At 47.6% G+C, this 26,095-nt stretch overlaps 1 protein-coding gene across 8 annotated transcripts in view; it reads left to right on the top strand.

Moving 5' to 3' along the window:
* DOCK9 (dedicator of cytokinesis 9) overlaps nt 1–26,095 on the top strand; it is a 1,069,784-nt gene that overhangs the window by 766,263 nt on the left and 277,426 nt on the right. For all 8 annotated transcript variants that reach the window (XM_085622123.1, XM_085622117.1, XM_085622120.1 and 5 more), the window contains exon 34: nt 7,676–7,809. In XM_085622123.1, the coding sequence (XP_085478249.1) occupies nt 7,676–7,809 (134 nt within the window). The remainder of the gene's footprint in view (nt 1–7,675; nt 7,810–26,095) is intronic.

Below are 26,095 nucleotides of genomic sequence, written 5' to 3'. Positions count from 1 at the left end.
GCTCTTTTTCGTTCTATGTGTTTGCTTCGGCTGAGCACGCTATGTATGATCCTTCCATTTGGTTTTGAGCCTAGACTCTGCAACCGTTGTCCTTGGTCCTTTGTATTCCCCAATCTTGGGTTTAATTCTTTTTGGGGTTGTCTCTTTTTCTGATTCTATAGCGTGTTTGATTCACATAAAAAAGGGGGAAGAGGTTGCATTCCTACCCTGACCTTCGTAGTCAAAATCTCTTACACATTCCTACCTTCTTGTTTGTGTGTATTATGGTTCTGTAGTGGCACGTGCTGTGTGAGAAAAGACTGCCCTCACTCACAAATTGTGATATGCCTCATCATTGGGCTTTTTGTAACTGTCACCCCTGCGCAGACCAAGGCCGGCGTGGAGCAACAGGGAGGGGAAGACAATACAAACATAAAAAAATGAGATCACCAAAGAAGTGTGCAGTTTGTGAGAGTTAAAAATAGCTTAGGTGTGTCCATGGTTCTATTTTACTCCTGGACCACCCGGCCAGCGTTAAAAACATGAAGGATGGTGGTGAAAGGAGAAAGTTAGGATCATTTCACCCCTCCTTACTGCAAAAGTGTCGACATGTTTCTTCTGATTAGACTGCACCCTCAGTGTTGGGTCCGGCATTCATTAGGACCATCAGGATCCCAATCAAAATACCCTCCAGTCCTAATTAAGTTTTTTTTTTTTAGGTAGTTCCCTTCTAGATCAGGTTTTTGTAACTCACATTCTCAAAGAATCGAGTTTCGTCAGTCAGTAGACTTAAATGATGAGTGAGTAGAAGCGGCTCCCTGTAGTCACACATTTGTCAAGGTGAGACCGCTGCCTGGCGTTTGCCCTCCTCTTCGCTGTGAAGGGACCATCACGGCGAAGAGGAAGGCAAACGTCCTGATGAATGCCGGAGTGACCAAACACTGAGGGCGCAGTCTACTCGGTCACTAGGTAGTTGATCAGATGTTGCATTGGTTATAGAAGGTTTTTCACTGTTGAGCTGGAGGCAGTTAAGGCCCATTCACTCAGAGACAGCAGTGAGATGAAATTTCAGTTGAGCGGCCCATTTGCCAAAGTCTTGGGAAAGTGGTAAAATAAGTTGTGTGTTGTCTTCACATGAGAGTAGAGTGATGCCAAAAGATTCTATGATATCTGCTAAGGGGCAAATGTACATGTTTTCCCCATTCATTCTTCTCAGGGCAGTTTGTAATGGGCGGCTCCTCCGTTTGAGCGGAGAAGCATCACCCCACAAGCCCCAGAGCTGAAAAATAAAATGTTAATAAAGTTTATTACCATTTTATTTTTCAACAACCCGTCCTGAACGAGCGGAGAAGCATCACCCCACAAGCCCCAGAGCTGAAAAATAAAATGTTAAAAAAGTTTATTATCATTTTATTTTTCAACAACCCGTCCTGAACGATGTGTCAGGGTGGGGCCAGCGCTGCCAAGTGGCAGCAGCAGGGAGCTGTGCGTTTTAAAATGCACATGTCTCTTTGGCCAGCTGTCTTGGGACGGCCACCCAAACATGCTCATTTTAAAGTTCTCTAACCTAGCTGTCTTAGACAGATGGGTTTGAGAAAAAGCAGGCCTCCAATGCTCCTAGGAGCGCTGACAGAATCCACTCTATCCAATCCTGGTGCTGCTTTCAAACCAAAATATCGAAAATGCACCACTAAATGTACTATGGTATAATCAGAAAGAGGGTCTGCTTAGTGATTAAATACAGCTCATTTAAGGAAGCCATCAGCTTTCTATTCCTCTGTAATCTGTTTGCCTAATGCCTGATCTATGATATAGTGTGGGCACCTCCTTTGATTCTCTGTCCCTTATTTTAGTTCCATGAGTTGAGTGTAAAGGATAATCTGATGTAAGACCAGGCGAAAGCTGGGTTGCTGTTGTACATTTGAGAGTTTTTGTCTATAAGTGTTTCTCCATTATGAACACCCATCACCCATTTGCCTCTGGCACTTCCTGGTGGAGATTGCTGGTTGTTATTGAAGAATGTTGAGGCTCACAGAGAGGGTGATTTCAGAAACATTGGACTCTTGTTTTTTAAACTAAAAAACACATCTAGGTGTGCTTGATGTTTTTTTTTTTCATCATCAGATCTCTATTAAACAATAATGAACATTGGGGGCGGAGTTAGCCTTGGAGCGTGATGGTCGCTAGTTAAGCGAGCTCGCACACGCCCGACTACCCTTAAGCCGATCCTTCCAACACTAAATGAAAGAGACTGAAACCGAGGTAGAAAACGAGCTGAAGCGAGCGAGCCCATAGAAGAGCGGTGTCCGGCCCCGAAAGATGCGGAAACAGCCCGTAACGGCGAATGAGTAGTCGCGTCCCTTGGACAGAAAACGAAAGTGGAGCCGCGGGCCGCAGCAGGGAGACGAACCAGGACGTGCGGCACGTAGCGCGGCCCTGGGAGGAATTGAGACCCGCTGCGACTGTAACTCCAGGGCCGCGACCGGCAGAAACGCTGGCGGACTTGCGGGTTTGGGGCTGCAGGTGCCCACAATACTTGAGAAGAGTGACAGAACATCTGCAGAGGCCCCGCTGCGTGCTGGAGACCCGTAAGTGACACTGCGAGAGGTCTACACTCGGGCGGAGTTCAGGGGCCCAATCTATACTAACGCTGTGAATCCGTGTGGGCAGGAAGACACCGGGAGATATTTCAGCGGCTGCCTGCGGTTACCCGCGGTAGGGGTGGAACCTGGTGGGTGGCCCCGCTGCAGAGACATAGCGGGTTGCAGGGGGAAGGGCACAGGCCTAACTCTGCTGCGCACTTTATTTCTAGCTGTTGCCACCTCGGAGCTGCTTCACCGGGGACACTGTCTGCATGGAAGCGCAAACGGACACTACAAGAACGGGTGGCCCTTGGGGAGCGAGATATAACGAAGTCACAAAGCTCCACAGTGCCACGGTCAGCTGTGTTCACGGGGAGGATGCTCTGAAATACCCTTGCTCCACATATCTGCGCTGACACACACGTGGGTCATCACCCCCCCCCTCCCTGCACCCGTCTGTTGATCGCCGGACTACATGGGGCGGCACTAGTAAGGGGCCAGGACCAGGCAAACACAATTTATGGTAGATTACCAATAGGGTGGGGTTGTGAGACACGCTTGCAGCAGCAAACAAATGCATAAATGGGACACAGTCCCTGACACCTCGGGAAAATAGGCAGAGGAACAAGGTCTAGTGCAACCCTGTAAACCCCCCCCCCCCCACCCTCGTGGATTGTGTTTACCCCATCACTACCGGAACTTGAAGAGCCGTTACAAAATAGTATTCGGACTAACACATATGATCTGGACCTGCTCGTCATATAAGGCAGAGCTCAACGCTACACCACAGACCGGATTGAGAGTCCCAAATTAAGACGCCTTTCCTCTGGGATGGCAGCTGTCAATATACCCGTGGGTTAGATAATGTATACATTGCAAAATGGGTAAAACGGACCACACCCAACCAAAAATCACCTTTGACCAAACGAAGAAACATCAAGATCAAAGTACTGATGCACGGACAACGCCGCAATCGACAACGGGAGCAGCAGGCGGGGTGACGAATGATGACATCCAAACCATGTTCACCACAATTCAAACGGCACTGTCTAATATAGATGGGAAGATTGACTACTTGACGTATAGAGTTGATAGGATGTCGGAGCGAATTGATAAACCACGGAAAGACTGGACATGGCGGAGCGGAGAATATCTGAAGCTGAAGACTGCCACGTACAGATGGACGCGAAACAGTCGAAGATGGAGAAGCAATTGGCAGTCATAACGGCAAAGTCAGAAGACTTGGATGCTAGGTCCCGAAGGAACAACGTCTGCGTAATGGGAGTTTCAGAGATGACAAACACGGGCCAAATAGCAACTGCTCATCTCCTTGTTGGGTCGGGAGACGTTTTTATAGGTATTTATCGTGGAGAGAGCCCACAGATAGTTGGGACACAAACCCCCTACTGGCTCCAGACTGAGACCAATTATCGCCAAGTTACTAAATTACAGAGACAGAGATGCGGCGCTTCGAAAGGCCAGAGAACTCTGCAAGTTATCTCACCTACTTTTGTCACCATATCACCCGTGACGAAATAATAGAAGCCATTAACTCCCTACCTAACAAAGCGCCGGGACTGGATGGTCTTCCGGGCGAATTTTATAAAGAATATCGTGATCTACTGATCCCACATTTTGCTGAAATCCTTGAAGAAGCTTATGAGGAAGGCACACTCCCGTCCTCACTAAATGAGGCGTTCCTGATAGCACTCCCGAAGCCGGGTAAGGATCCCACTGAGTGCGAACCATACAGACCTCTATCCCTGATAAACATAGACGCTAAGATCTTAGCGAACAGAATACAACCTCTCCTCTGCAATCTGGTGTTGCCAGACCAGGCAGGCTTTATGCCAACACGGTCAACCACCCACAACATTCGTACCATTTTCGCGCTATACCATCACTTCGACCCGAATATGCCAGCTGCTGCGGCCCTTTTAGATGCTGCCAAGGCATTCGACTCAATAGAATGGGATTTTATGTTCGCCACTCTCCGAAAGATGGGGTTCCCAGACCCATTCCTAAAATGGATATCGTTATTGTACGCGGTGCCTACGGCACGGGTCAGAATAAATGGCTACACATCCAACCCCATAGAGATAAAGTGTGGCACCAGACAAGGCTGCCCACTATCGCCAATGCTCTTTGCACTAATCCTAGAACCACTGGCCTGCAAGATTAGACAGAAACACTCGGAATCTGCCCTGCAATTCGGCCTCAGCCCCATTGGCATTGTGCTGTATGCTGACGACATGGTCCTCTACACTACGTACCCAGATAGAAACTTAAACCCGCTTATTAGGGAATATGTTAGATACGAGCGATATGTGGGCCTCCGTATAAACTGGGACAAATCAGTTGTGATACCCTTAACTGCGGAAACAGGGGAACCTCAACAGGAATACCCTTTAAAATGGCGGACAGATCCAGTTAAATACTTAGGGGTCTGGATCCATTGTGACCCAGAATTGGTTATTAGAGAGAACTTTGGGATGGCGCTGGCGAGATTAGAGGAACAGGTAGATAAATGGATAAAAATGCCACTCTCAATGGCGGATAGGATAGCCTTACAGAAAATAATTGTATTACCAAGGTTTCTGTATCTGTTCTGGAATGTACCAATATCGTTGAATGCGGCCTTTTCTGTGAGATTGTGTTTTGCTATGCAAAAGCTTACATGGGCAGGCAAGCAGGCCAGAACGAGCTGGAAGGTCTTAACCCAACCATATCATTTAGGAGGCTTAGAGGCACCAGACTTCCACCTATACTACCTCTGTGCACAAGTACAGCACGCACACTACTGGACGAAATCCCATGCATATATACCACACATTGCGGTAGAAAAGGATAGCGTCGACCCTCTCCCACTGACTGCGCTCATAGCTGACCCGATAAGGCACACACTAAGGGACAGAATTCACACAGCTCTATGCACCTCAAGGGCGTGGCATGCGTTGGCACACAGGGCACGTAAGTTACCTGTGTATGCAAGAGCATTGCCCATGGCGAGACACCCTAGACTTACCGTAACGCAAGAAAAGAAAATGAATACCCTACTGACGGAGATGGGGCTGACCTCTATGGGACAACTATACCCCCATAACACATTCATTAAATGGACAGATCCCTCATTGTGTGCTCATCAACTCCCTCTGAAGAAATTTGCATACCTACGATTACGTACGGCGGTCAGATCTTTATACACCACATTTCCGAAAGAACCTACATAATCGAATACATAAAATAAATATTGTTAACCGCTCCCAACCGGAAAAATATGGTGACACGCTTGTACAACGCAGTCCAAGAGGAACAGGCTGAGAAACCTACCGCAGCGTTGGGTAGATGGTAAGTGACACTAGGAGATACAATTGATGAACAGGACTGGCACTCTATAGCTGCACACAACTTACACTTCTTACGTCAAATTGCAACTTGTGTATCATTCATTTCAAATTCCTCCATCAACTATATTATACGCCGGCCAAACTACACAGGTTAGGCCTGAGGGAGACCGACAACTGCCAGAGGTGCAGCGCACCAGGTGCTTACTTTTTACACACTTCATGGTCATGCCCACAATTGCAGACCTATTTGGAGGAAGTCACCGCCACACTATCCGAAATGCTGTCAGAACAGATCCCTAATACTCCCTTCGTATGCATTTTAGGTGCTAGGAAACTTAAACATGCTAGACGCAGGAAATATTTGGCGGTAGCAATGTTGCTTGCAAAAAGGCGGATTGCGATGAAGTGGAGAAGCAAAAGACCCCCCAGATTTAAGGACTGGATCACAGACATGACCTATTGTAAGTCGACGCTAGAGACTTATGCGGAGGATATTCTGCAAGCCTCGCGGCCCAGAGACTTCTGGGAGCCGCTGGTTCAATACTTACAGGCAGCACCGGAACCCGAAACATGATCTGACCCAAGTTGCGACTGGCCCTTACGATATTATACCTGGGATATCACACAGGGAACAGATGCTATGGAACACAGGGAATTGTCGGATTGCTGGGGAGTGTAGAGACGCATGTAAAGTGAAATAACATCTGCTGATGCAAGAACTAAAAACGTAGTAACTGATATGTATATGGTGTGGATTGCGACCCCACATGTTATGTACTACTGAACAGTGAAGACTGACAAATATTGTGTGATATGGGTCTACTGGTTGGTTGAAAAAATAAAATGAAATTAATTAAAAAAAACAATAATGAACATTACAGAGTACAATTCCACTGAAACTTAAGCCATAATCTCCTGATTGGAAAACATGTTCTTGGTGCTTCATAATGTAGCACCCATGATGCAAGTTCTTTGGCCACTTATGACATGTAACTGCTTGCAAGCTGAACAACCCACATTTGAGGGTGGTGCACTTGATTGACATGCTGACGGTACCTTACTAATTGTTTCAGGGCCGAAATAAAAAGTGTATGTCTTTTCACCTGCCCAATTTTGACCTAAACACTGCTCTCTGCAGAGTTTAGAATGGACTCCGCAGTAAGGGAGAGAGTCTGCTGTTACCTTTATCACCTTTACTTCCAGTGCTGTACCGCTCCTTGCACACTAGTAAGCGATATCTTCTTGATTCGTAAGAGGATATCGACATGAATGAGTTTTCGTTCATCCTTGGATGCTTGTCGTGAGGAACACTACCTCGGGAAGTAAAAGCCTTATTTAGAATTTGGCAGATGGTATACTCAGTCACCAGCGTGGCAGATATCCCACCCTCCGTATTACAAGTGCATTATAGCCAATGGCACTTGTAATACGCCGGATAGAATATCCATCATATTTGTGATGCAATATGCAATCTGCTAATTTAACTCAAGCCCTATGTGTTGTAACATTAAAGATAATGATACCCTTTACATTCAGTGCTTCATAGTGAAGGACGGGAATTTGAAACGTCAGAGTTGTTAACCTGTTACATGTCATTCACAGTATATACTTTAATTATATTATGTATTTTGTACAAGTGACACTCACCATTAAATTGTTTAGGCATGGGAGTTATCTTTTTTTGAGTTTTTAAATTTATGCTCTAAAATCTGATTAAAGCATGAAATTGACTGAATTTAAATGCTTTTGTATATTTTGTTATTTAAGCCTCTCCACACACGTCATCTACTCCAAATATCAACTGTGTGAGAAATGCAGATTCCAGAGGCTCACTTATAAGCACTGATTCGGGAAACAGTATTCCAGAAAGGAACAGCGAAAAGAGCAATTCTCTTGACAAGGTAAATAATGTTTTGTTTGTAGCTTTCTTGCAGAGCTGACATTCATCACATATACAGTTGAGTCAATTTAAACAGTTTAGGGTTTTGTTTTAGTTCTGCCAGTTCCTAATAAACTATGAGTAAGTATGCAATATTTTTCTAGTCCTTGTGGAGATAAAGAGATTTATGACGATGACTGATTGCACTCTCAATTTCATAGTATAACATTTCGTTATCATTCTGCCTTGTGTTCTTTTCATGTCTTTATTCACCTAATTCAGTGGTAACCAAACATATGTATTTCCTGTTCACAAATATGGATATATAAGTGCAAAGCAATACAATTTTTGTTTTCCTTCGGTGGCCATGATAAAGTATAAATCAATTCTACAACCATTAGTATAAAAAAATACTCTGCTTTAGAGTACTGTAATTCTTTGGTGCAGTTTTATAATGATTTAAAATTTCATTTTCATTTGAAACAAATGAAATTTACTTCTAAGTGTCTAATACAGCACTTTAACATTAACTCCTGAAGGACCGTGCCACTGAAAGTTAAGGCACTTATAATAAATCTAAGTTTTAACATTCTTGCAAAAACCTAGATGGTCTTTTGAGTCTCTAATGGGAGGGCTTCTGTTTTCCCAAACTCATTGGCATGGACCACTGAAGCTCCCTTGTCCATAAAACACATAGAACGCTTGTAAACTTGTTTAGAGTAGAATCAATATGGTCAACCTAAGGTTCGTTGCAGATTTTACATGCACTTTACATTTAATGTAAGTCCAAAGATTATTTTTTCCAAAGACTGGTTCCTCGCAGGCTGTCTTCCTTCAGAAGTTATTTTCAAATTGCACCAGGGAGTCCCCACCTTAGGGGGAAAGTGCCCTTCATAAACAATCTTGCCTTAAACCTAGATGGATTCATCAACAAACTTTTGTTAAAGATAGATTCACCTTGAGTCATTAAGGTTGCATCAGATAATGGGTTCCCAGAAGTTAGGGTTCTCCTTTGAGTGTCTTTGGTTTGGTTGCTGTGGCCTTCTGTTAGAAATAACTGAGTGTCATTAGTCTATGTGGTGAAAAAAGCACAAACGGACCGGCTGAAAGAAATAAGAAGAATTACGATAACATTGAAAATAAGAGGGAGGAAAGAACACCTAAGCAAATATTTATCCATCATTGAAATTGTGAAAGAGAGGCAGGCTGAAGCATCTAAAGAAAATGCTGTCCTGTCCAAGTCTTGGTTAAACAATTTCACCCTTTTAGTTAATGAACATGCATTGAATAATCAGTGGTGCTGAATGCAGCTGAAACAAGGCTCCATCCTCTCGCCATAACTTTTAAATACATATATGGAACTCCTGGGCACAATTGTACAAGACTAACATATTTTCAGACAGAAGTATGATTACTACATTCAGCTGGTTGTACTTAAGGGTGTCAAACCTGGACAGTTTATCAAATCTAAAACCCTCCCTAGAAAAGCTGTCCACATGAATGACCTTTCTCTCCGTAAATGGACGCACCCAAAATAGAATTTTTACCCCTCTTTTCTGGTGACTCCCCAATGCCACTCCAGCAATAGCTCAACGCTCTACACCCTCTAGGTATTTCCCCATTAGTGGTCCCCACATGCCAAGTGCCTAAGATTTAGCATCGACCAAAACCTCAATCTACCTGACGATACTGCAAAATTGGCAAATTCTTCCTCCTATCACCTTCAAAACTGAAACTATACATCCCTTCTTCTAACCTATATTTATGGAGGAAACATAATATAGGTGGCCCTTCCCAAATCTGTAATAGCAATTGTAAGAGCCATTCTCCATGCGTCTGCATGTCTGGTTACTGGATCCAAAAAATCCAATCAGATCACTCCCGTCTTGAAACATCACCACTGATTTCCTTTGGAAGCCAGAACTGATTTTAAGATATCTTGTATAACTCGCAGAGTGACATACACTGGCCTACTGTTTTACCTGAATGACTCAGCAAAAACAATGCATTTACCTAGAGGCCATACTGCATTTCTCCAACAACTCTTGGGTTGGCTCTGATCAGAGCCAACCTGCATTTGGTGATGATGGTGATGACAGGGATGATTTTTCTAACATTACAATCACAACACTTTCTATATAGACCCACAAGAGGCTAGTGGAATAGACACATCCAAAGACACAGGGCTGGTGTCACCCCCATCACCCTCTCCAGTACTTCCACAGAAGAGTTGACTCCCTTTGCCATAGTTATTAGAAGAGCAGCTGAGGTTGTAGATCTGCAACTACCTTCTATTGAAGATTGAAGTGCTCACTGCGGTCCGACAACCGAGATAATCTTCAAAACCTCTGTTACCATTTAATGAGGCACTTACTGGCACTCTCATGGGCACTTTTGCAAGAACTTGTTTGAGCCCACATGGGAATGTAACTCGCTATAAAGAAAAGGACAAGAAGTTAAAAATAACTCTTGGACTTCAGAGTAAGTTTATCCAATGAGATACTATTCCCTATTTCCACCGTGGGGGCATAGGATATAGGCCGAAACATGTTGGTTCCTGCAACTAGAATACATGTGTACTGATCTCCCCGGTATATCCTACTAATTGATTTTTAACCCTGTCGAGGGTGTCCAAGAATAAAGGTTACCTCCGGTTTCCCCTCAGATTGTTTTAACACTATTTTTTATGTTTTGCACTTTATGATCCCTTCTTGAGGGAACAACTTTTCCCTATTTAGTTGTTCGTTGTATACTTTATTTTCCTCCCCACCGTATATTCAAAAAAATTATTTTGCTGTCCGCCCAGTGTGTTGGTCTGCACCTGGGCGTCAGATGCGGCCTAATGATGAAGCATGACACTGAAAAGTGTGTGAGGGCAGTATTAAGAAATTTAATTTCTTTCCCCCGCCCCTATTGTGTCCCGTTTCTAACTATAAGAACTAGAGTAGTCTGCAGTGGGAACAGGGAATAGTATCTCATTGGATAAACTTGCTCTGAAGTCAGAGAGTTTTTTAACTTCTTGTCCTTTTCTTTATAGTGAGTTCTTAGCTTTGGAGGGGAGTTAGAGAAGGCTTATTCCCTTGTCTCTCCTAATTGTGATTTTCCCAAGTGGAACTAGACAAGTGGCTTGTCGCCATAATCCATCTTCCGGTTACCCCCACCTTTCTTATGTAGCACCGTATTCCAGAGAGGCTGTTTGATAAATTCCTTCCCTACAACCCCACCAGATAGGGCAAGTAATCAATGAGAAACAACCCACTGCCTGAAAATGGTTTAAAGTAAAGCTGTGGGTCAAGGATAAAACAAAGGAACAGCAACATCACATCCCCCAAGAGCAGGAATATAGTGTGCTAACAGCCCAGAAGCAGCAGATGCTAAAGACACTAATATCCAGGAACCATGGTTATCAGAACTAATGTATCAAATGTATTATAACAATTCTCAAGGTATAAAATAGACAGTTAATAAACCTTCAGTAAATATTCCACAAAATACAATATGCATGAGAAACATGGTTGTATATATAGATGAAACTCAGGCGCAACAAACATACACTCTACCAACTCATACTCTCAGCTGAATCATACTCACTCATTCATGCAATCACAATATTCACAAGGGGTCCACTGCATCAAAACCCATTGGCCTCCATCGGTAGATCTTTAACAATGTTATACATAAAATGGGCCATAAAATGCTTTATAGTTCTTCTATGATATCATACAGTCACCATTTCGACATATATTTTCATTAGGTGGAAAAAAAATGTCAGGCTTCATGTGAACCTCAAAGGAAGCCACAACATGATAGTATTGGAGGAGACATAAAGATCAGGGGACCCTAGCGCGAACACGCGTTTCGGTGGACGACCCTGCATGTGGGTCACACCTTTTTCCTCGGGGTGCAGAAAAACAAGATGCAAGTCAAACTGCAGGCGCCTGGGAAACCTAAAAAGGAAAGATACTTGAGCTGTAGCGTCGCCATGATTAAAATAAATAGAGAAACACTGGCATCAAATGGGGGAGGACGAGCAAAGTATTTCATAGGTGATATGCAAAAAGGTTGGAGACGTGCATAGGAGGAGGCAGGGAAACCTTGTATCCCACAACACCAAAGGAGGTGTGTGCTGACTAACGTAAAACCAGATTAAGGTAAGGGTGAAGAGTGATTAAATAAGATACTTAAAAAAGGCCCTGCACCAAAGCGCGAACACTCATAAAATGATAAGTGCCTATAGAGCTATATATATATATATATACCTGAAGTAGTATCAGTTCAGCCTAAACTGACCAGATAACCTAGGAATCCAAAAAGGGTATTGGATGAGGGAGGCCCCTTGCAAGGTATCATAAGAAAAGAAGATAAGAGAGTGATTCTAAGACGGGGAGAGGTACCCCATGCCCTAAGATGTCTAAAGAGCGATTCCCATCTAGTCCAATGTAATACTTACAAAGGGGTGGAATTTGTAGGCGGGGGGCCTACAGGGCATAAACTAGTGGCAGGGGTCTGAAGGTCTATGCGACAGAGCCATGGAATGTCCAAACAAGGATGTTGGTGGCGAATAAACCAAGGCAAAGATTGAAAGTCCCTGATATCTACAAAAATGCACGTCGATGTTGAAGGATAAGGAATAGACAAAAGACAGTTGGCTAAATAACAAATATTGACAATAATGACCGCCCGAGGTATAAGGGGTGGGATGGGAACAGGGGACATTCTCCCTTCTACGGCTCGGGGTATAATACATCTAAAATGCAGATGTCCCCGAAAAGCGAGGAAAAGATTCCTAACTTCAAAAGGACTGTGCTGCATCTTCCCCCGGAGCATGGATAATAGGTGGGGGAGAAGAAAGGTGATCGGGTGATTCATCCGCACAGGTCCCAATGGCCGTGGTACCACCCTGAGGCGGTTACATCAATACAGCACAAAGACCCCTTCTGGCTAATTAAAGCCCAGGGTGGGCCAGGAGGTAACTGAGACAGGGAGAGAAAGCTGGGCGGGAACAAGGCTACTGATGAAGAAAAGGAGGCGCTAATCCCTGCTAAGCGACACCGGGTAGTCCTATGATGACAAAGTAAAAGGTACTCAACCCTGAAGGACGTAACCGCAATAACACAAGGAATGCCCGTTAGTGATAGGAAGGCGAAACAGGGCGTAGTGATAGGGAGGTGAAACAGGGCGAACCCAGTAGGTGAGAGCCTATAGTGGGCAGAATAAATTCATGGCTAGAAAAACGCCATACCCTGGCTCGGGCCACTACAGAGAAGAAGAAAGAAAATGCAGGCTCAGACAAACTCTCCTTGGGCTGAGCCGATTTGAAGTGTTCTAACGTTTCCGGAGGTCTAGGGATGCTGGGGAGCTCCCCCGATGAAGACGAGAGGCAGATGCAGGATGACACTACAAATAAATAGCGCCAGAAATTTTGGGATAGGAGGATAGATGAGGAGACTCCGAAGGGCTGAGACGCCGCCATCTTGAAGAGGAGGAAAAACAGAGGATAACAGGGGAGACTCACAGAAGTGGGAACTGGGTGCAGAAGGAGATCAATCGCACCTGGTCCAAACACTAAGTAAACCATCCGCAATCTCGGCAAAGGCCCAGGGAATCACTGCCTAGAGGTCTGAAAAAACAAGGCAGCCATATTGAAGGCAAGAAAATAGAAAGCACCCAGTATCGGTAGTCGTGGAAAAAGTTTTCTCTAATTGCAAAAACTAACTAAATTAAAAGGTGACCAAAGAAAATATACACTAAAGAAAGTGTATAAAATGTATGAAAAAAGGGGAAAGAAATAAACATGGAAACGAGTAGTAAAGAAGTCAATGCCCACAGGAGAAATTGTCACAACAGGGCACAGCAGGGCCGAAGAGGCAGGATATCAACCTAAAATAGGCATACCAGGTCCCACCAGTGGGCAGGTGGGAAGGTTGGGGCCAGAGAAAGAATCAGGCCCCGATAATATGGGTACAAGGATCTCAGAAAAGGAAGAACCTGGGATCCTGGTATCTCAACAAGATCCGATGCGTCAAGAATGGAAAAATGAGCAAAACCCACAATGGGGGGAGAAATGCTACACCCTAACAGGGCACAGCTTTAGATGGCATTTCCCCATGGGATCTGTTAATTTAGACCCTTTTCTTTGATTTTAAGAGTGAAGATCCAGAAAACCTACCTTTTCTTTCAGATAGTTGTAGTATGCTGCTGGGGTACTATCTTCTCTAGGACGATCCACCTCAGGTCTCTGTGTGATTTAAGTCCTGCCAGTGATGGACCAACGGGGCAGGATGTTTGGCGGTATGGATGTTGGATTTGTGTTTACCTATTCTTTTTCTGCATTCACGACTAGTTTCGCCCACATATCCAAGGCCGCACAGGCACAGATTCCGATAGATGTTGGATGAGCGACAGTTGGTCAAGTCCTTGAGATAAACTGTTCTATTGTTTATCCTAATGTTATCTCCCACGATTGCATTTGTACAGGCTTGGCAAGAACCGCATTTGTGGTTTCCTTTAATGGGGTCACCACCCGTAATGGATTTTTGGCAGAAGTTGTCCTTTTCGGTTCTCTTTGCTTTGACCAATAGATTTCGTAAGTTCTTGTTTCTCCTGAAAGCAAAAGGAGGCCTAGGCAATTTATTCTCATTGTCATTAATGTTGAGTAAATGCCATTGTGTGTTAACGATTTGGCGGATTTTGCCATCCATGTTGGAGTGTTTGTTCACGCAAACCAGTTTTTGTTGCAGTTTGTTGTTAGGTCTGAACATGTTCTCACGGTCATAGTATCTGCCTCTTTTCAAAGAATCCTTTGAGGAGTTTGGCCGGATAACCTCTAGCAATGAGTTTGTGCTTGAGGATCTCCGCTTGAGTCTGGAAATCCGTGATGGTGGTGCAATTTCTCCTCATGCGGCGGAATTGACTAAATGGTATTCCTTCTTTCTGACTTCGGGGGTGGAAACTACTAAAATGTAGAAGGGTGTTCCTGGCTGTGGGTTTCATGTACAAGGACACTGAGAGATGTAAGTTGTGATGTTCTATCCACACATCCAGGAATTCCACTTTCACATTACTGATCTGCGCAGTGAATTTGAGATCTGAAAGAAACACGTTAGTTAGATTCCTCACCTTAGAATATCCCCAGGCGTCAGGCTGGATCCGGAAAGATTTTTGTAGCAATACCCCTTGCGCGTCGGTAGGCGTCGTCTGCGGCTCTGCGTCCGTCGTCGGCGTTGTGCGCCGGAATGACGTCGTCGGAGTACTTAGACGCCGCCCTCGCGTGCTGACGTCAGTTCTTCTTTTTTCCGCGCCAGTAAGCGCCAATCCGGGAAGATCTTACCCCTAGTCAACTTTTGACTAACTTTTTTGACTTTTTTGGTCGACTGTTGGTGCCGGTAGGATGCCTGGTTTTAAAGCCTGTGACGCCTGTCATCGACTGATGTCGGTGACGGATCACCATCGCCGGTGCCTCTTCTGCCTGGGGGCCGACCACGACGCGGACTCGTGCCCCGACTGTCAGGCCTTGACATTGAAGGCTAGGCGGGAGCGGTCCTGCAAGCTTCTCGAGCTTCGCCACTCGGCTCCGTGCTGCTCGAGGTTCCGGTCCAGGAGGAGGTCCAAGGACCGGTCGCGGAGCCGCAGACATCGACATCGCTCGTCGGGCTCTTCGGGTAAGTCGAAGCACTCCAAGAAGTGACATTGCTCTTAGGACTCCCCTCGCCGGTCGCGCGACTCGGCCGAGGGTCAAGGTGGTTCCACCCCCGCGGCTCCGCCGGAGCCGCAGGTGCCGCGTCCGTCCCCATACCCTCCAGTCCCTGGGACTGACGCGACGCCGGCGGAGATCAGTGCCTTCCTCTCGGCCATGAGAGGCCTGGCTCCACCGTCGAAGCCCGCCGGCGCGCCTTCGGGCCCCGCGGACTCGACTGGGCGACCTCGCGTACCGGCGGCTCCGGCCCCGGCGCCGTCGACGGCTCTGGCCCCGACGTCACGGGTCCCCGAGGGATCCAGGCCTGGATCTCTGTCGGTGCCGGTCGACCTCGTCACGCCTCCTCCGCCGGCGCCGACCCCGACCCCGGTTCCGGTTCCACCACCGGCGCCGTTCCCCTGTTTACCCCCATTCCGGACCCGACGCCGGCTCGGCGTCGACCGACGCCGGCGCCGCTGGATGAGCAAGTCATCTACCGTCCGGCTCCGTCCCTTCCTCCTGTGTATCAGGACTCGGATGACGGGGGTGACTGGGAGGGATCTGAGGATCCTCTGGCCAGACGGGCCTATCTTTCTCAGGACTGGGCAGACGAATTGGGGGATGCCAGTGGTCTGGACACCTCCCCGTACTGTGGCGTCGGAGGAAGGTGCAGCTTTTTCAGTGGTGCTGCGCAAGGCGGCCGAAGCCCTTGGGCTAGACTTGCCTGCTGTGGCCGTGAGGACTAACGTCCTCACTGAGGTGCTTCAACCGACAGCAAGCTCCACAGAGCCTCTGCTGCAGTTTAATGAGGCCCTCGTCGACGTTCTCCAGGGCACTTGGTCCAAGCCCTCCACAGTACCTCCTGTGGATCGGAACTTAGCCCGGCGCCACCGCCCTGCTCCGGGCGACCCCAGTTTCCTGTCCCAACACCCCACCCCTGAGAGTCTGGTTATCCAGGCCTCTACGTCCCAATCCTCCTTCCCGTCCGCTCCTCCGGACAGGGAATCCAAGAGGTTGGAACAGTTCGGGAAGAAACTGTTCTCGTCCCTGAGCCTGGGGCTGCGGTCTTTGAACACCGCTTGCATCTTGGACCGTTACTCCCACTCTCTGTGGGATGCGGTGGAGGACGTGCTGCCCCTGTGTCCGGAGGAGGCCCGGACACGTCTCTCCCAGGCACTTGCTAACGGGCGAGATGCAGCACGACATGCCATACGGTGTGGACTTGACACCACGGACTCGCTGGGTAGGGCGATTTCCACCACGGTGGCATTTTCGGGGGATGTTCAGAGTTCCCTCATGGACATGCCCTTTGATGGCACTCGCCTTTTTGGTGAGAAGGCAGACAGTGCGCTGGCACGGTTCAAGGACTCCCGGGCCACGGCCAAGTCCTTGGGTCTTTCGGCCCCGCGGCCGCAAACTTCCGCCTTTCGTCCCTTTCGTGGCCAAGGAAGGGGCGCCTCCTCACGTCCGCCCAGCCACCGGCCGCAGAACTAACCTGCACGCGGTCGCAGACGTGGATTCCGCCGAGGCGGTACTGGAGGTCAACGTGCTGGTCAGTCCACATCCACCCCGGCAGCATCCGCCTCAAAGCCCTCCTAGTCCGAGCTTTCAGGCCCATTCCACGCCAGTGGGCGGCAGAGTTCGCCATCACCTGCTCCACTGGCGCTCCATCATGTCGGACAGGTGGGTGCTGCAAATCGTCCGAAGGGGCTACTCCCTCCCCTTCGAGATGACCCCTCCAGCCATGCCACCGCTGAACCACCGTATGTCGGGGGATCATTTGCATCTTCTACGAGAGGAAGTTTCGGCCCTCTTGGCCAAAGAGGCCGTGGAGCGCGTTCCTGGGCCGGAAGTAGGTTGTGGTTGTTATTCCCGCTACTTTCTGGTTCCCAAGAAGGGCAAAGGGGGCCTACGCCCGATCTTGGATCTCAGGAGCGTCAACGCCTTCCTCCGGAAGGACCGTTTCAAGATGCTCACCTTAGCTCAGGTTCTGGCTGCCCTAGACCCTGGAGACTGGATGGTAGCGTTGGACTTGCAGGACGCTTATTTCCACATCCCCGTCCTGCCGGCCCACCGGCGTTACCTGCGGTTCACGGTGGGTCAGGAGCACTTTCAGTTCACCGTGCTCCCCTTCGGCCTCACCAGTGCCCCTCGGGTGTTCACGAAAGTGATGGCGGTGGTCGCAGCTCATCTGCGCAGATCAGGGGTCCCAGTCTTCCCCTATCTCGACGACTGGCTGTTGAAGGCGGGCTCGCCCCAGCAAGTCGTCTCCCACCTCCAGACTACGGCCGACCTCCTGCACTCGCTGGGGTTCTCCATCAATGTGCCAAAGTCGCACCCGAGTCCCTCCCAAAAGCTCCTTTTCATTGGGGCGGTTCTCGATTCGGCGCAGTTCCGGGTCTATCCGCCGGAACAGCGGGTCCGGGACATTCAGGACCTGATTTCCATCTTCCGGCCTCTGTCCTGGGTTTCGGTCAGGTTGGTGCTGCGGCTTCTGGGGCTGATGGCCTCCTGCATCCTGTTGGTACCTCACGCCAGGTGGCGGATGCTGTCTCTGCAGTGGGACCTGAAGTTTCAGTGGGCCCAGCATCGAGGCAACCTGTCCGACCACAGCTTGATCTCTGAGGGCACTGCGAACCAGCTGCAGTGGTGGCTCACGAATCGTGATTGGGTCAGCGGCAGATCCCTCTCCCTACCCCAACCGGAGCATGTCGTAGTGACGGATGCGTCCCTCCTGGGAGGGGGGGGCCACATGGGAGAGGCGGAGATCAGAGGACTCTGGTCTCCGGCGGAGACTCGGCTCCATATCAACCTCTTGGAGCTGAGGGCGATCCGACTTTCACTAAAAGCCTTCCTTCCCTTTGTCCGGGGAAGTGTCGTGCAGGTGTTCACGGACAACACCACCGCCATGTGGTATTGCAACAAACAGGGCGGGGTGGGTTCCTGGACCCTTTGTCAGGAGGCTCTGCGCCTCTGGACATGGCTGGAACATCAGGGCATTACCCTGGTGGTTCAACATCTGGCGGGCTCTCTGAACGCCAGAGCAGACGAACTCAGCCGCCGGTGCATGATGGATCACGAATGGCGTCTGAACTCGGACGTGGCGCAAGGTCTCTTTCTGCAGTGGGGAGAGCCTTGGTTAGATCTATTCGCCACCGAAGAGAACGTGCAATGTCAGCAGTTCTGCGCGTTGGAATTTCCAAGGCGGCACTCGCTCGGAGACGCTTTTCGTCGCGAGTGGAGTTGCTATCTGTTGTACGCCTTTCCGCCTATACGACTTCTGCCCAGAGCGCTGAAGAAGATCAGGCGTGACCGGGCCCAAGTCATCTTGGTGGCTCCGGATTGGGCACGAAGGTACTGGTATCCCGAGCTACTCAGTATGTCCATCGATCCCCCGATACGTCTGCCTCTTCAGGAGGACCTTCTGTCGCAGCAGCAGGGGACGGTCCTACACCCAAACCTGTCCAGCCTCCACCTCCATGCGTGGAGATTGAGCGGCGACAGTTGATGCCATTTGACTTGCCTCCTGAAGTCTGTGATGTCATTCTGGCAGCCAGGCGTCCCTCCACAAAGACGGTATACGCCTGCCGGTGGAACAAATTTGTGGCATGGTGCACAGCAAAGGCTGTGGATCCCCTTTCCGCCCCTCTTTCTGAGGTTCTACTCTTTCTTCTTTCTTTGGCCCAGCAGGGCTCTGCTCTGAGCACCTTGAAGGGTTATCTTGCTGCAATCTCTGCTTTCTTAAGGCTTCCTGATCAGCCTTCTCTTTTCAAGTCCCCTGTTGTCTCCCGTTTTCTGAAGGGCATTACTAATATGTTCCCTCCTGTTCCATTCGTAATGCCTCAGTGGGACTTGAACCTTGTTCTCACTTTTCTGATGTGCGCTCCCTTTGAGCCCCTTCACAACTGTCCACTTCGTCTACTGACTCTGAAAACTGCCTTCCTGGTGGCTATCACCTCCGCTAGGCGGGTGAGTGAGCTCCAGGCTCTGTCAGCTAAGCCTCCCTTCCTTTCGGTTCATCCGGATAAGGTTGTCCTCCGGACACGTCCTTCTTTCCTTCCTAAAGTCGTGACTCCCTTTCACATCGGGCAATCTGTCACGTTGCCCACCTTCTTTCCGCCTCCGCATCCTTCAAAAGATGAAGAGAGGCTCCACCGTCTGGACCCAAAACGGGCGCTGTCCTTTTATTTGGACCACACCAAACAGTTCCGGGTGGACGACCAACTTTTTGTTGGATACGTAGGAGCTAAGAAGGGGAAAGCGGTACACAAACGGACCATCTCATGGTGGGTCGTGTTGTGTATTAAACTTTGTTACTCCTTGGCAAAAAAGGACCCTCCTGTTGGGCTGAGGGCCCATTCCACCCGGGCCACAGCGGCTACTACTGCCCTGGGCCGGGGAGTTCCCTTGCAGGACATCTGTCAGGCGGCAACGTGGGCTTCACTGCACACGTTTGCCAAGCACTATTGCCTGGACAGCCAAGTCCAGAGAGATGGCCACTTTGGCCGTTGTGTTCTCCAGGACTTTCTGGTGTGATCTTGGTTCGCAGGCCCACCTCCGGGGTTGGTATTGCTGGGGTATCTATTCTAAGGTGAGGAATCTAACTAACGTGTTTCTTTCAGATGAACAAGTTACTTACCTTCGGTAACGATGTATCTGTAAGAAACATTAGTTAGTTAGATTCCTCACCGACCCACCCAGCCTCCCCGTTCTGCGAACCGACATCTAGGGTTAAGGTTCTCCCTTTCAGGGCCCTAGATTTTTTGGCACCAGTGTCGGTCTCTTGCATGGCTCAGCGTCCCTGGCGCGGAAAGCTATGTATAAGAACTGACGTCAGCGCGCGAGAGCGGCGTCTAAGTACTCCGACGACGTCATTCCGGCGCACGATGCCGACGACGGACGCGGAGCCGCAGACGACGCCTACCGACGCGCAAGGGGTATTGCTACAAAAATCTTTCCGGATCTAGCCTGACGCCTGGGGATATTCTAAGGTGAGGAATCTAACTAACTAATGTGTCTTACAGATACATCGTTACCGAAGGTAAGTAACTTGTTCATTGGGGTCACACACGTGTATCCATAGTATGAATTCCGCCACCGTTTCCTGGTCACCCCTCCAGATGAAAGAAATATCATCAATAAACTGTGCCCAGTGAAGAAAACCTTCAATAAAAGGTGCTACTTCATCGTAGATATGGTGGGATTCAAAGTTCCCCATATATAGGCAGGCAACACTAGGGGCACAAGCAGCCCCCATGCTTACCCGGTGAATCTGTTGAAAAAGGTCCCCGTTGAATTTAAAGAAGTTCTCGTTGAAAACCAAGTCTAAATAATCAAGGATAAATGTCAAGTTGTTACAATTATCTTCCCTTTCAAGGACTCCTGTATGACCCTCATGACCTCTTTCTGCGGGATGTTAGTATAGAGGGCCTCCAGGTCCATGGCAACCAAGTATTCCCTCTGGTCATTGAAAGGGAGGTCCTCTATTTTGAAGATGTAGTGTCCAGTATCTTTTACGTATGATGGTAATCTGTGAACAATGGGTTTGAGGAATACATCCACATATTTGGATAGGAGTTTGGTGGCCACCCCAATGGTGGAAACAATGGGCCTCAACAGGGGATTTAACTCTTCCTTATGTGTTTTGGGGACGCTGTATATGATGGGCATACGTGTATGTACGGGGTGAGGAATTCGGCCTCCTTTTGACAAATGGTGCCTCTGGCGACTGCATTTGCCACAAGATTAACAATCCTTCTTTTTAGAGTAGTTTCAGGGTTGTTGGTAATCCTCATATAGGGAGTCATGGATGGAAGTATCCGGAAAAGGGTGTTTTTTCTTGGCTAGCTTTGCCCTTAGACCTGTCAATCTGCTGCTTGCTAGGATGCTACTCACATGAATTGTGGGACTCTGTCACTGAAACCGTGCTGGCAGTCCCGAAGGCGTTCAGGGCTAATCCGGCTCAGACCACTCAATATAGTCAGGACACTGCAAAGTATGACATTCACTGAGAGCTGAACACCACTGATTGTTGGGCAGTGCAAGCAGTACCAGCATGGTGTTTTGGTACCATGTGTGAATGAGATCCACGGGCTTCTTGGGTGACAATCCGGCATCACTAATAGACATGCCATCTGATGACAGCCATCTTTTTGGAGATAAGGCAGACTTGACCCTGGAGCGCTTCAAAGAAAGTAGGGCACAACGTACTCCCTCAGCCTATCTGCAACCACGCAGCAGTATCCTCACCAGTTTTACACCTTTCAAAGTTTCAGAAGGGGGTTTGCTCGTCGACAACGCCCAGGTCCACCTCCACAGCCACTGACCCCCGTCCATTCAAGGCCTGGGATGGGGAGTCAGCCAGCAATGTAAAGACAGCGCATTTCTCAAACTCTCGCCAGACATCTCCTGCCCCCATGCTACCTCCATCCAACAAACCACTTTAGCGTGTTCTCTGCTGCACATGGCCATCCTCTTGAAAGCAAGATAAGGTATTACCTCCACGGGTGGCAGAGCATTGCATCCTACAGATGGGTGCTTCATATAATCCAACACGGATGCCCTGTCATTACTGTGCAATCCGCCACTTATTCCACCAACGTCAGAGCGGTTGTTAGAATAGATAATGCTATTTGGGACAAAGGATCCATAGAGATGGTCCCACCGAGGGGTTAATTTGAGCCGGTGGTGAACCCTTGCTCAGGCCCCGGCACTTAATTGTCAACACCGGCACTTATGACAGTCTGCCACATGGTGGCACAGTTTGTCCAATTTAGAAAGGAGCCCAACAACAGTAATTATTAATTCAACATACTTTAACCATTACTAATACCTGCCGCCCAAGCTGTTCTGATAGCTTTGAAGGCTTGGAATATTCTGAACGGTTACACTTGCAGAAGCAGTGCGTGGTGCAAGCTGCAGTGACCTCCTGACGAGGGCCTGGCACTTAATTTTTTACAAGTTTAGCACTGGTCCCAGCATCAGGAATAAGGAAGAACTAGATGATACTCCCGTTATTTCCTGGTGCTGAAGAAGGATGGGGGGCCTTCGTCCTATTTTAGATATTCTCCTCCTCAATTTCTTGCTTAAAGGGTACAAATTCAAGATTTTCACATTGACCCAAGTTCTGTCTGCTTCGGATCCAAAAGACTCGATGGTAGCTCTGAATCTGCAGAATGCCTGTTTTCACATTACCGTCCTGCAGCCCCACAGGCATCTGTTTAAGTTGCGGGCCATTTGCTTGGCTTTAAAGACCTTCCTACCATCTATTAAAGAGAGGCTGGTACAGGTTCTCACTGACAACACCGCTGCCATGTGGTACTGCAACAAGCAGAATGGAATGAGGTCCTGTGCCAGGAGGCCCAGCGAAATTGGCTGAGTCGGCAGGTCATTTCCCTGGTCATGACCCACCTGGTGGGATCTTTAAAGGCCAGGGTGGAAAAACTCAGCTGGCGACTCCAAGCAGTTCATGAATGGCAGCTACATCTGGAGAATGAATGGCATCCTCCAGCAGTGGGCAGAAACCTGGCTCAACCTATTCACCACCATTGTGAAGGTACAATACCAGTGCATTTGTGCGCTACAGTTCCCAAATGTCTCTCTCTTGGAGACTCAGTCTACCTACAGTGTAGCTTGGGTCTCTTTTATGCCTTCCTGCCCCTATCTCTCATGCTGCAAGTTCTGAAAAAGATCAGGAACGACTGGGTCCAAGTCATCCTAGTGCGTATGTATTGGGCCAGCAGAGTGTAGTATTGAGAACTTCTGGGCCTCTGATCAGGCTTCCACTTCAGGAGGATTTCCTGTTACAGCTGCAGTGCAGGGTCCTGCACCCGGGCCTGCACAATCTACACTTTTATGCGTGTAGATTGAGCGACAGCAGTGGACTACCTTCGGGCTACCTCCTTAGGTCTTGGATGTTATCTTTCCTACACAGCGCCCTTATACAAAATCCATTTAGGCAGAGAGCTGAGACAAGTTTATAGTCTGGTGGGAAGTCTGCAACACAAACCCATTGTGGGCTAAACTTTCTGATGTTTTGTTTGTTTGTTCAGTCTTTGGCCTTCATGGGCTTGCTGTGGTCACCGTTAAAGTTTCCTCCATTTTGCGTTTGCCAGATCAGCTGTCCTTGTTTAAATCGCCTGTCGTGTTGTGATTTGTAAAAACATTTGACACATTTCCTACAAAACCCTTTGTGATGCCGCAGTGGGATAGCAGTTTGATCCTGACTTTTGTCATCTTCAAGCAGCTCTGCTTGTTGTGTCTTTTCAGAGTAAGGAGACACAACAAGCAGCTCTGCAGAGCTGCTTGTTGTGTCTCCTTACTCTGAAAATGATTTCCCTTGTCACAGTGACTCGAGCCCAGCAGATGAGTCCGCTTCCGGCCCGCTTGCTGCAACCGCCTTATACCACATTTTTCCAGACAAACTGGTGTTGAGCTCGAGTGCAGCATTTTTGGCAGAAGTTGTGACTCCTGTTCACATTGAGCATTCCATCACCCTCCCAACGTTCTTTGTTTCATCCCACCCTTGGAAAGAAGAGGAGAGACTCCATCGGTTGGACACTCAAAAGAACGTTGAGCTTTTACATTGATCACTCTAAAGACCATGTTGGACTATTAGCTCTTTGTGGGGTTCTTTGGGGGTAAAGAAAAGCAAGGTATTACAGAAAAATGCTTTGTCTAGGTGGATAGGCCTCTGCATTAAGATCTGCTTCTCATTGGCCAAGAACCTGCCCCACCGAAGGATTGAGAGCTCGTCATTCCGCCAGGGACATGGCTGCTCTCACTACGTTGGCATGTGAAGTACTAATTCTGGACATTTGACAGGCTGCAATGTGGGCGTGAGTGCATAAGTTCATAAAGCACTATTGACTTGACAGCCGGGTCCGACAGGAATGGCATTTTACCCATATGGTCCAGCAGGATTTTTTTATTATAAATAAGCCCATTCCATGGACCCTCAAATGTGGGATGCAATGCTTTGGTATCTGTTGCAAAGCTAATGAGTCTTTGAATAAAAGTGTCCATCAGAAGAACAAGTTACTCACCTTTGGTAACACTCTTTCCCTACCAACCTTCCCATTCTGTGGAGTGGTCTCTTTTCTGTTCTCTAGGAGTCCATCTAGAGATCTGTACATTGACTCTTAAGATTACGTTTTGGACTCCGTGTGTAAGAGCATGGACTGAGTCAAGAAATAAATTAACAGCAGCATGCAAGGGTGACTTACATAGGCTTCACTCTGTCACTGTTGGGTTGGAACAAAGTTAACTGGGATCCACATGACGCTGCTACCCGGCTTGCGGGAGCACTGCTGCGAAAAGCGTTTGTATTAAGTCTGGCGACTGAGAATTGCGCATTGCTAAAGATAAATAACTTGTTTGTCCTCCGCCAACAATCTGCCAGCCCAAGCAAAGTCTAATCAAGTGAGACCTAAGTGTGATGAAGTACACCTTGCATATAAGAATGGGGACAATTAAAAACAAAAGTGATCTTTTTGTATCGGAAGGCATTTAGTCACTTTTTTTTTTGTTCCTATATTTTTATTGTTTTAAAAAACACAAGTTAATACAGTTACAATAAAATGCAATACAACTTAGCAGTGTGATCCATAAATAGATGAGCATTTCATAGATACAAATATATTTATATTTAATAAATATTATATGTGAAAGATCAGCAAATCTGGATAAGCAGAGATTGAAAAAAGAACAGCTCCTACAAACTAGTTGTATTGCCTAGATAAGTAAAGCAACAAAATACTAAAAAAGTAGAGAATAGTAAGTAGGAAGAAAGAGGAAATCAAGGAAGAGAAGAGAGGACGAGCGATAGATGGGGACAGCTGCTTCATTGAGGGAGACAAGTTAAGAGGTAGACACAAAAGGGTACTGAGCCACCAACCCTTGCGAAGCCAAGTTCATATATTTATCCAATGACCTCCAAACAGTATTAGAAATGGAAGGAGTATAGCGTTTCTCCTCAACAAAGGTATGAGCCCCGCGAAGATATGATACCCATGCCCACCAAGTATGATATGAAAATAGATTAAAGGATTTCCACTCTGTTAATATAACTTTAGCAGCAATTGATATGAGGAGATCAAACAACTGCATATCAGTATCATCAAGGGGTAAAGGAGTTGATGCAGCCCATGGAATCAATAAGATTATGGGTAATGAGAGCTCAAATGCAATACCAAAGATTAGTGATAAATGATTCTGAACCAAGTCCCAAAAGGGTTGTAGCAATGAGCACTTGAAAAACATATGTTGATGAGTACCAGAGACCAAATTGCAATTCCAACAAAGATCGTTATCCCTAAGCTTCAGTTTATGCAAACGGGCAGGGGTCCAGTGCAGAAGATTCAATGTACAAAATTTAGATTGAATAAGGGAAGGAGCAATCTTATTCCGTAGAGAAACTTCCCAATCACCTACCATGTCCCTTGTGAAATATGTTTAAAAATATCTTGTTCAAAATGATGTGACCATTTATCCTGTGTATTCGTAGAATGCGAAGGCAATGGAGCGGATAGAAACTTATATATTCTAGAGGCAGTATGACCTGACTGAGACCACATAGAAAGAAGTGAAATAGTAGCTGAGTCTGGACAAAGGGGTATTTTAGAAAGGGCAACCT

Source organism: Triturus cristatus, chromosome 8, assembly GCF_964204655.1.
Source record: "Triturus cristatus chromosome 8, aTriCri1.1, whole genome shotgun sequence".
Taxonomy (NCBI): Eukaryota; Metazoa; Chordata; class Amphibia; order Caudata; family Salamandridae; genus Triturus; species Triturus cristatus.
The sequence above is the reverse complement of the archived record's forward strand: the minus strand, read 5'-3'. Positions and strand labels throughout refer to the sequence as shown.